This window comes from Polypterus senegalus, chromosome 2 (genome assembly GCF_016835505.1).
Source record: "Polypterus senegalus isolate Bchr_013 chromosome 2, ASM1683550v1, whole genome shotgun sequence".
NCBI lineage: Eukaryota > Metazoa > Chordata > Cladistia > Polypteriformes > Polypteridae > Polypterus > Polypterus senegalus.
In genome coordinates this window covers 34,276,326-34,288,654 of record NC_053155.1, presented here as the reverse complement: position 1 = coordinate 34,288,654, position 12,329 = coordinate 34,276,326, and the positions used below count along the sequence as shown (strand labels likewise).

The 12,329-nt window shown below is 34.9% G+C and overlaps 1 protein-coding gene across 2 annotated transcripts in view; it reads right to left on the bottom strand.

Annotated features, from left to right (window-relative positions):
- The window catches only part of gyg2 (glycogenin 2), a 67,729-nt gene that overhangs the window by 45,663 nt on the left and 9,737 nt on the right, over positions 1–12,329 (bottom strand). For both annotated transcript variants that reach the window (XM_039743565.1, XM_039743564.1), the window contains exons 3-4: positions 8,623–8,797; positions 7,085–7,247 (exon numbers count right to left, since the gene is read on the bottom strand). In XM_039743565.1, the coding sequence (XP_039599499.1) occupies positions 7,085–7,247; positions 8,623–8,797 (338 nt within the window). The remainder of the gene's footprint in view (positions 1–7,084; positions 7,248–8,622; positions 8,798–12,329) is intronic.

Sequence of the window (12,329 nt, the reverse complement as noted above, 5' to 3'; positions counted from 1 at the left end):
AACCCTGAAGGCTGCAGCAGCATGGTTGCAGATGAGGAAATTACATTTATATATTAAACAGCTAATGCTTACATTTAGATACTTTACATTGTTCAACTGAGTCTATTAAAACAAACTGGTCTTTTATTAAAATTTTATTTTGAACCACAAAAGATGATACTATACATTTTTTTACTATCGTTACTTTTCAGTATCAAATGCAATATGCATGAATAACAAGAATAACACAGACTTTATAATGTACCTGAACACCAGGCAGCATTTATCATTAAGGGACACTTCAACTGAGTGGTTAAGGCGTGGTGACCTTGTTTGTCGAATATTTTACTGGAAATTTGCTGCATGGCCGGCTCAGGCTATGTTGAATGGGGATGTCATTACTCAACTGCACATACAGAAAACATTACAACACACATAATGTAGGCATACTCCACCTCACATTTTACATCATTGCCTGATCTGTTTCAAGCATATATGATGCTATTATCCAGTCAGTTCACTAGCTGGATTTGCAACTCACATCATAAAAAAAAATCACATTTTTACTTGAAAGGTACATTATCTGACCATAATTAGAACATTATGAGCACTTCCACCAAGCACATAACGCTGATCCCTGTGGACTTACTCAATTGCAGCCATGCCACATGGCTAATTGGTCATGCTGGCCAAAAGTCAGCAAGTTAAAACAAACCTTAAAAGGATCCCGACACTTTCCACAGCCCCCAAATCAGAAATCATGAATCCATGTGAAATAATAACAAATGGTTTATTAATATTTACAAGGCATTTTTACCTTCTTAACGGAGGAAAAAAATGCAAAGCATCTGCACAGACAGATTGGAATTAAAAGAGACGTTCCAGCTAAACACAGCATGACTTCAAAAAATGATGCATGGCCTATCAATGCCCTGAACACTGGAACTCTGTAAGCACAATGGTAAATATATACAGTATAGTTTTATTTATTTCTACTTTATAGCGATTTGTTATATTTTGTTTGTAATTATTGTATATGCCTCACAGCTCAGGTCTTATTTTTTATGGCAACAATAATCAGTCCAGCATAGTTGGCAGAGGTTTTCCTATTTCCTCCTTCCCTATTGAGTTAAATGCTTTTCTCAGAGTTTAGCTACGCTGACATACATTTCCGTGATTTTGTCAAAATCGCAGTTTTGGAAAACTTAAAATACTGAAATAAAATGTATGATTTTCTACTGTATAGCCTTCAGCAATTTTACAATGTTAACACAACTATGTCACATATCTGAAAAAAGGTTTTGCCTGCTTTCATTTGCATGAAATGGTTTGTTGCTAACAAGAATGTTAGCTTCAGAAATTCAGATACAATAAAAATTTTATAAAGCCTTACAATTAATAAAATAAATGACATAAAGTAGCATAATTGGTGAACTTGTTCCCACAGGCCACTTTAAGAAGTGAAACCCAAAAACAAGTAATTATTTTGAAACCCCTACCTTCTTTGGTGTGTTATCCTGGGACCTCATCTTTAAACTAATCTGCTGTGGTTTGGCAGACATTGTGGACATTCCCCTAGGCTTTAGTGGTACACCAGGCTTGTTAAAAAAACAGATTTAACATGGATGCAGGCACCCAGCTGTGCATTCCCCCACTTGTAATCCAAACTAAGTGACCAAACACCCACTTGTACCAGGATCTGCCTGTATTTTATCTGAAAACTAAGGTATAAATCAGAATTGCAATGATATCTCTCCAGAGGCATCTCTGCAGACCTCTTGAGCCACAAGACACGAACTGGACATGGACAAGGACAAAGACTTAAAGTTCAAGGGATGACAACTTCGTTGGATAGAAGAACACATCTATTAGAAGACACTGATTTTGTAACTGGAAAATGTTTTAATCCAATCAGGAGAAGGTTTAACCTTCTTTTAAAACCACAAGCACTCCATCTCTCAAAGTAAATGTGAGGAAAAGAGCCATGAGAATAGGAAGTTAAGAGAAGTTCAGGGATTCTCTTGCGGCATCCTCTCTGAAATTATCTCAGGAAAGGGGAAATATGCAAAATGACATTCTGAAACCTTGTCTCTGAAACCTAATAAATTTATAAGCCACTCTCCCTTGGACAGACTAATCCGGTAAACTCTTCTCTTTGTGAACTTAAAGCTGAGACCCAGTCTGTCAAGTCAAAACTCTGTGCCAAAATTCTGACAAGGCTGAGACGCTATTACTTTAAAAAGGAACTTCAGCATCTTAACACTTAGGCCAAAACAAGTAATGCTATGAAATGACAAAAGACAGCAGAAGGCAAGCTGAGGAAGCAACAGCATAGCACTGACAAGGATCATGAAGCAAAGAGAAAGAGTGCACTCCAATGCATAAAGAATCTTTCACTTGAACCTGGACCAACAACAAAGCAACAAGTCAACACAACATTGGGCATCCTCCATAAAGACTTGGTATTGTAAAACTATTTATTTATACCAAAATAAAGTAAATCTCTAAATAACCAGCCTATGTTATGTTTGTCTATTTAGGCTGTCTGTGTCCAGTCTTATATGTCAATATATATTGACATATATTGAGTTTGAGCTGGGGGGCAAGAGGATACAGACGCTCCTGGGAAAGCCCCCCCTAAAATGGCTGACAGACTACCTTCACATTGCTTCACATTGCTCCCTTACTTGCTGGGCTTGCTTGCGGGCTGCTCCTGTCGCAAACTCCTTTGAAAAAGAAGAAATGTGACAGAAACACAGGAGGTTGTAGAGACAGGAACTTTATTCAAACACTGCAAACAAACATTTGTCTCTTCCAAAGGTTTAAACATGCTCCTTGACAAGACAGAGAAGACAGCTCCATCTTACAATTAAAAGAATGCAAACATTTCTTCCTCTTCAAAAGGAGTGTGCAACAGGAGCAGAGAATATCTGAGAAAGACACCGAAAGAGAGAAAAGAAATCAATCAAAAATCCATAGGTGCTGTTCGTGCTTTTAAGTATGCGGAGTACCGCGTGGGAAGCATATCGTCCAATAGAGCAGCCCGCAAGCAAGCCCAGCAAGTAAGGCACCAATGTGAAGGTAGTCTGTCAGCATTTTAAGGAGGGGTTTTCCCAGGAGCATCTGTATCCTCTAGCCACTCAGCTCACAATATATATATATATATATATATATATATATATATATATATATATATATATATATATATATATATATATATATATATATATTTATATATATATGCATTTATCATACTTGTATAATCCTTGTGTTTATTAACACATTGCATTATTCTATTCCTTAAAGTGAGTGTGTTTCAGTTACCCTGATATAAATCTAAAGGCTGGAGACCCAACTCTTACAACAGAGAAAGGCAAAGTAAATGAAGTAGGAGCGTTGACTAATTATTGGATTAATTACTGGTATTGCTGAAAGCAAAACTGATAATTAATTGACCAAGTTAATTTTTTTTTTCAAATCCCACATTATTATGGCATCCTCCTAGGTGGGCGTCTAATTGACTATTAATCATCAAAATCCTACACTTTACTGGTACTATAATACTAGTATTGCACATACATACATTTTCAAACCCGCATAAGGGTAATGGTGGGCAGGAGAATATCACAGCAGCACTGAGAGAGTGAGGCAATCTAATGTCGAATATGCATAAACAAACACACATTCACTTACCAATTAATGTGACATGTACATATTTTGGAAAGTGGGATGAAATCCAAAGTAGCCTGAAGAAACTTAACACAGAAAATGACTGAATGCAGGATCTGAACACTAGATGATGGATCCAGCATCTCTCATAATGAAAATTATTAAAGACATAATCAATACTATACCTCAACACACTTCAAAAATACAAACACATGTACAGTATATATGTTTATTAACAATGATATTAATGCAAACTCATCTATCTATCTACAAACACAGACATATATATACATAAATGTAAACACACATGTAATTATACATATTTTTGGGCACAAGATTGTTTTTGCTGTATGTAACTGTGCTATTTGTATTACTATACAAGAAAAAGTTTAATTCACACTATTATGTAAATGACTAAATCAGATGATTGCTTTAAAAAATGCTTAATCTGAAAATCCTTATAAGGGTTTAAAGGTTTGAGGGCATTGACCATTTTGTATTTTAACATAAATTTCACCTAAAAAAATATGTGGCAATAAAAACAGAAATTCAATTTGGGACCTTTTCAAAGTAGGTCTTCAATTTATTTTGTTTCAATAAACATGAAAATTCCACAACAGCTATCAAGAATAGAGATGTCACCTAGTGAACACCAATATGCTGAAAACGTAACTGTATTTGCTTTTTTATCAGTACCATAGCTTGAAAGTCGGTACCACACTGATGAGTGACAGTAAGTATACATATAACTTCAGAAGGCACAATAATATATGATAAGAGTGAATAAAACGTATATATGAAAATGGCTCATAGTGCTACAACACCACATTAACAAATCTCGAAAAGAACAGCTGAAGTCATGTCTAGAAATGCTTTGGCCAATACATCCATTTTTAAATTAGCAGAGATACAGATTCATGCGTGCTTTGAAAGTGAACGACGTTAGCCGATTAGATGCAGTTATAATTATTTAAATTGTAGACAGTGATGTTAATCACTTTTTAATACTATGTCCTACACTGTCACAATAAAGTAGTAGAGGCTTTTTATTCATTCTCTTATTGTTTATCTACAGATATCCTTTTCAGCATCCATCCAATTACAAAGTGTTGTCCTTTGCTAATAGCAAAATATAATTTATGTAGTATTTAGATGCTCCAAAGGATGTCCCTCTTGCAATATGACATGTACTGTGTTAATAGACATTAATTTATTGCAATATGAAGTGCTTAAATTGGACTAGTACCCCAGTTGAATACCGGTAGTGTTATCTAGCATATCGGCATGCATCATGCAACAAAGCCCCTCTTTCCCACACACATTGGGCAAATGTTAAAGTATCCAGAAGCTTGAAATTCCATAGGGAGCCTCTGCATGTTTGAAACCACAAGGACCCTACTCTTCAATACAATGTTGAAAGTATTAAGGCACTCAAAAATATAAGCAACCACTTTTCAAACGAATGTTAAAGCATTGCCACAGTAAAAACTTCATGGGGACCCAGCCCCGCTCTTCAACTGAATCAGCCCCTTCGATTGAATGAAAAAGTATTTATACTCTTATAATTACTAGGGGACACCTCCCATCCCGCTGCTTTTCAACTGAGTTAAATCAGACTTAAATGGAGAGTACCGGCACTTATGGATATCCAATTCAGACGCTGGCAATGTGGACAAAGGAGCAGACTAATTACGCAAATGCTAAATTTGTATCAGTCATTTGATTTTTGAAGGTAAACCAATGTTCATTAGTATATCCCCTAACATGAGATGAGCGTAGTATAAGTACATACAGTATATCATATACATTATTGGCACATTGGCAAATGAAATACAGTCTCTCAGTTACAATTAATTGAATACAAGTAATATCAGTCTAGTAAATTTCTAATTCAGGATTTGAACAAAGCTAAGGGAATAACAAAGTCTGATCACTCATATAGGATGCTTTAAACACATCACAACAATGGATGCTTTTACAAGAATTCGTGAGTAATAGATTAATATAAAACTGACAAGTATGATTTTACATAGGAAGTGCTGAAGTTGGGACAAACGTAAAAGGGATTGATCTGCAAATTTAAAGCAACAGAAGACTAACGGTTGAAAGATGAATCAGCTTGACTCATCCTCTATAAATTACTCTTTAGCAAGTTTTTTACTAGCTAATAATGCAAATATAAATCTTACAATAGCAAATGTCAGAAACCTAACAAGGATTTTCAGATAAACCCAATTTTAAAATCATGTTGTTACAAACAAGTTTTAAAGAGTTTGTTTAAATGAAAATATCCTAAATTATTTTGGAATTTACAAATTCAACAGTACAAATATAATAATCCCGCCAGGATCCAGAATAGCTTCTACCCTTTGGCTATATGGAGTCTGAACTCTGTGCTGGCCACCTCCACTCACATTTGTTGCTAGTAGTTTAGTTATATAAAGTACATTCATTATATTTGTTAGTACAGCTTTTTTGTTGTTGCTGTTGCTTTTATCATGTATTTATTTATTACTACCTATTTCAAGTTATCACTATCAATTCATGCAATGTGCTCCTGGGGAATGCTATTTCATAACACTATATGCTGCAATACTGTTTATGAATAGTATGACAGTAAAGCCAATTGATGTGACTTGACGTTTATTTTTGGTATTGATTTTCAGTTTCAGGAGAGAAAATGTCAGGGAATAAAATTAGAATGTGCATATAATAACATAAATCAGGTTGTATGTGATGATATGATTGTTTATAAAGCCCTTGCTGAACTCCCCCAGAGATTATAACCCCCCTACCCACAGTGGTTGTTACACTGGAAGAATTCCCATGTCTGTCACACATTAAATTCAAATCATGCACTGTAATATGATATTTATGAAGGCCAATACCAATTTTCTTAAATGATAGCTGGGCAAATACATGATGGATATACCACATTTTGAAATTGCTCTTACAATTAGTATTTATACATTTTTTTATTCTTTTACAGAAAAATGCACAACATTGTCCAATTAAATACAGGATCTACTTTAAACTAAAAAGGCAGAGAAAGAGATTTCCATTTTTGCCATGGTATCCTATCGAATTTCACTGGTATTGGTATTGAATACAAAAATTCTGGTATCACAACATCCCCAATCGAACGTTATTCTGACATGTTCCAAAATTCTGTAGCTGACTCAAGAAGTGGGCAAGAAAAACTATCAACATAACTTTAAAGTGGTATTCTAACAATTGTAAGTTGAAAATCTCATTAAAAGTGATATTTTAATAAACAGATAAATAAAAAATATATATTTTTCAAGTAAAAACATAATTTCAATGGTTGTGAGTAAACAAAGATGGGACACTCAATAAAAAGCCACAATTTTTTATCGCTTTTTTATTTCATTAGAATCAAAATATATTACATACTAACAAAATTGCAATAACTTACCATCAAAGCTACCATGAACCCCTGCAAACTGCAAAAGTCTGCCGTATGTCTGTAATGATGGCCTAAAGACAAACACACCAGTGTTGAAGCAGTCAGGCCATCCAGGGTCTGGTGCTGCAGAAAACTCCTCTCTGTCAAAGAGCTCATCCACATTACATAGCACCTTGAAGAAAAGAGGAATAGTAATTTTGATTGCAGGATATACTGTAGTCAAGTGATATGTTTATAATGTCTGAGTCCAAAATTGTAACATATTTATCAGTATTTTTCACCAAATACCAATTTTTATATTTTTGATAGTTTTAGAAGGTTTAGAAGGAAAATTAATTGCTTCAGATCTGTCACTCATACTACTGCTGAAACTGCTGGACACAATGCCCACATCAGCAACAAAATATTGGTGGATAATCTTCATGCTGCTGGCCTCAGAGAAAGTTGACGTCAGGTGTCCTCTGTTCACATCTCTCATCGGACCTGACCTTAATGCAGGACAGCACCATGCAACACATAGCTGTTACAGTCACAACTGTTTGTCTGTCAAAGCTAAGGAATGAATGCTGGTGTGCATGTGCTGACATTGCCTCTCTTCCCTCCTGACCTTAACCCTATACAGTACTTCTGAGATACCCTGAATCACAACATCTCAAGATCCAGCCTCCTGTATTTAATATTCATATGTACTGTTTTTGTCTTTTGTGGGAAGTCTATATGCTTTTTTTGTATGAAAGTTTATCTATATACTCCAGTGTTCCTTCCATTTATGAAAGGTATGTATGATGCATTAACCGGTGACTCTAAATTGGCCTTTTGTGAGTGTGTGTGAGTGGACCCTTCAATGGAATGGCACTTTGCTCAAGTCTGTTATTTCCATTCCACATAATATTCCCAAATATTTATATGTTTTATTAATTTAACCAGTATGAGCAAGTATGAGTGCATGTAATATAGATTCCATACATGTGTGTTTAATCAAGTAGGTTTAGTCTCCTGCAACCACATTATATATGGATAATTAAGAACAACAGAGAACAAAACTACACTTCACATCAAAGTGAACAATGTAAAATGGTCAGTGTTCAAGCATGGGATCTGAAGCCACATGATCTATAAAATGGCACTCACACCTACTTTGTCACTGTGCTCCCCAGTTTGAATATATAAATGTAGTTTTTTTACATACAAGTACAATTACTAATGTATCACCAACATTTTAAAATAGTTTTAGCAAAAAGTGTGGGCTTTTTACTTTTTACTGTCGTAACAATATTAACATTATGCCACATAAGATTACTGACGAATCCTTATGTGAAAGAGCTGGTTAATATACTCTAATATGATGTGGTTTTGCATGCATCAGTTTCTAAAAGTGAAAACCCATTCCACAAGGGACATCCACCAGCTGCCTCAAAACATAGCAAACCTATTAATAACTGCTGTCCTTTAAGACATTTAAGAAACTCAACCCCAAGCTCACTAACTGCAGCAACAGCTGAAAAAGTGTCAAATAGATGGCATTTTAACAAATTATATTCACTCACAAGGGTGTCAGCATCCAGGAAAACGCACTTGGAGTACTGAATGAGAGTCCAACACTGCAGTTTGGTGAAGGTTATTCCTAGGTCTGGTCGTTTCATCAATGCCAAATGTGCTGTGTCACCGCTGTCTAATCCACTCACCTCAATGACCTCATCAAAAACACTGTCCAGAACAGTCCTGGGATTAATTAGGGAAGAAAAGAGAGCAGACATTTTATAAGGCACCTTTGACAGCAAAACAAACATTCTAATACTGTACTACTGATACAAAAGGCCGCAAGCAAAATTAAAATATCTATTTATTGCTGAGTACTCAGACATCTGACGTAAACACATGGCTTCTAAGCATCAGCAGTTAAATAGGTCAAATAACATAAGAAGCTCTAATATTATATTCTAGCTCTTTTTTTCAAAACAGTATACCTCAAAAAAAAAATTTTTCTCTGGAAAACCCTGTACCATGGTCTCATTAATGTTATCCTCTGAAGTAACAAATTTAAAAGCAACAGAAGAACTAAGTGAATAATCACATAATGGCAATTTTGCATAGCATTTGCAGACATAAGCCATGAGGAAGGACAGATGTGCATGATGTTTAGGGGAAAGTAATCAAATTCCTGCTTCAACAAAAAAGGATAGATTGTAAGTTTTAGAAGAAATAACACAATAATATTTGAGTATTTTAATGATGACATCATGGTTGTTTTAAGTAAATCACCCATTATTCTGTTTAATATACAACATATATAAACCATACAGTGTTTCTATTATAAAAGCATTTTCTACAATTAAAACACTATGCCTAATTTCAAGACTTGAAAATGCTTAGCATTGCGATCAGCCGGTGTGGAGTGTACCCACATATATATGGACTTTCTTTGGGCACTTCAGATCTCTCCAACAGCCAAATGAAGAGCAAGTACAGTTAACTGCTCTAGTATGAATGGGTGCTTGCAAAGTAAAGCCTGTAATGGACTATAATCCCTTCCATATTTTCTAACTATCTGCAACCCTTAGATGAGGAGGGTGGCCTCAAACAAAAATTAATAAATGTACATAATTTTAGTGAGTATGGGGTTGTCGTGGCATGCTTCCTTGACTGCTAGTTGTGCATATTAACATCTCCTGTATCTCAGTCAGACTGGTCTGCGGCTTACTCCCACCAAATCAAACAGGTTTGATCTTGTCTTAAGTTACATGGCAGGCTTATGTATATGCAAGAGCTGTCAACCAATATGTGCTCACCTGAAGTAAATGCATATAATAAGAATGGCAGGAAAGAAGAAAAGTGGGTGTTTTGCCTTGCAGAAATTGAAAACAAGTTTGTATGTCTGGTGCGTTATGTTTATTGGACCATAACAGAGTGAAAAAAGGAAAAAGAAAGGGTTGAGACTGCAGCTGAACTCACCATACCTGAAAAGAATTTCTACAGCCACCATCACTCTAGGCCAGAATGATAATTGACTGTCAGAGTGTGGCGAGCTGATGATACTTTTGAAATTTTAAATTGTGTTGAAAGGACATCACAGAATCTCATAGTTTGTCACTGTCTGAATTTTCCTGTCATGTAATCTGAGATCCTTAAGGGAACACGACCTAGCACCTGCAGTTGTTAAGTCTGGCATGCTTTCCAACTAGAAATAGTGCAATGTGCCACCAACTTAAGCCAAAATACTAATTAACTAATCAAGGTTGTTTATTACTTGCAGAAAAGTAACAGTAAGAAATATTTCTTTAATACTTCATATTTATTACTGTTTGAATAACAGAGAAAAAAAGATATCCAAATGTTGACTTCACATATCCTGTGTTTTTTTGTTATTTACACAATAGACAGTGTTTAAGACTTATCAGCAAAATCATAAAAGAATAAGGAAGTTTCCTGTTTTTCGCAGTTGAAAAAACTTAGCAATTAGTTAAAAGGAAAAATTACATTATTACGAGGAATTTGTATTTAACTTCTACATTAGCCAGAGTACTCTACAATGTAAGTCACCTACACAGACATCATTGTAATTGTGTAAATTGAGATTTTACAGAAATTTGGATAAAGGCATAACATCTTATTTATTTTTTGTTTGCTTTTCAAACTGTTACAATAAACAATCGTAACAGTAACAATAAACTGTAAACAATTAGACAAGAATATTTGCATTGGGGATCTAACAAGTAATTAATCACTTATCTAATATTGACCATCTTGTCTTCAATATTAGAATTTGAAAAAATTCCTCCTATCAAGTTGGAATCATAACACAATTGAAATCAGGATTAATAAGTTATTTTCCTTGCAGCGAGATGTCTTTTCTATTAGGTGATCTCTTTCTAGAAAACAAAGAAATCCTTTATTATAATAAAGTTAATAACCTTCAAATTTGACCTCTTTTTAAGGAGCATATTTACAACTCCAAATAACAATGATTTTCAAAAAGCAAAGTTTTCTAATGATTTGATGTTAAAAACATTAAATGCATTTAAATATATTCTAAAACATGTGAACACATATATTGTAAAACCATAAATACATACTGTTTTTAAGAATATCTATTAAGTTTTCTAAAAAAACAAATTTTGAAGGCTTGCATTTATATGAACATTTATTTATTTATTTTGCATTTTCCAAAGCATCCAGCAAAATCTGTCATGTAAGTATTAAAAGACATAAAAAAACACTTTTAATGCTATCTAGCACCTTAATGATGACTGGTGTGTTATCAATGTGAAGTGATGCCAGCCAGTAGTAAGGGTCCATCAGGATTGAAAAAAGAAAGCTGGATATCCTCCGAGAAAATGACATTGTCATAAGTTGGGCAGCAGATGCCCTTTGTATTCAGTAGACCAGTATAGCAAAGCAGGAATTACTAGGGTGTTGTATACCTTCAATGTATGCTATATGCACTGAAAAGGGTTTAGAGAGGGGCACCAGCATATGTACTGTAAGAAAAAAGCAGTGTGAGTGGAAGTACACAATGTTCTCTCAGGACACTAGGGGGCAGGCTGAATTATACTTGCAAGGGTTAACCGAACCTCTTTTAAAATATATGATGAGGCCAAACTGGGAATGAAATATATAGTAACATAAGGTCCCAGAAGATGGCATAAGAAGGGAATGTATGGGAACCTTCTGTACCCTCTATGAGATTAGGCAGCTGAAGAACTGCCATGCAGATTTCAGTTTTAAAGGTAAATAAAGGTTCAGGCTGGAGTAATATCCAGGATTGGCTAAATAGAAGCTCATGATCATCAGATGGGATTTAAGCCACTTTGTTTCCAGAGAATGGAAGTATAAAATCTGGAGGAGATCTTGGGGTGAACTCAAGAAAATCTAAGATCAAAACATGTTATTTAAGAGGAAACAGCAAGAAAGAGGGAGCTGGGGTATTGGAAGCTTAGTGCATGGGTGGAAAAATAATGTAAGGTCATAATGGTAGAGCTTTATATGTATGGTTCAGAACCTGTGTAGGTAGGCACTGACTAGCACTGTACCTAAGATTAGTTTACATTTCTTCATTTATATTTTGTGTTCTACCTATGGTCATCTCTCTTCTGTAGTTTTTTGTAGTACTTAATATGACGCCATTGTGCATTTTTGCCTTCTGGAGTTTTCCTGAGGGCAGATGGCTGCCATGTGAGTTTCCTTGTAAGATATTAGTACAATGATTAACTAATAAAATGCTATAGCTAAAAGACTGTCAAAAGGCTTCTCATAA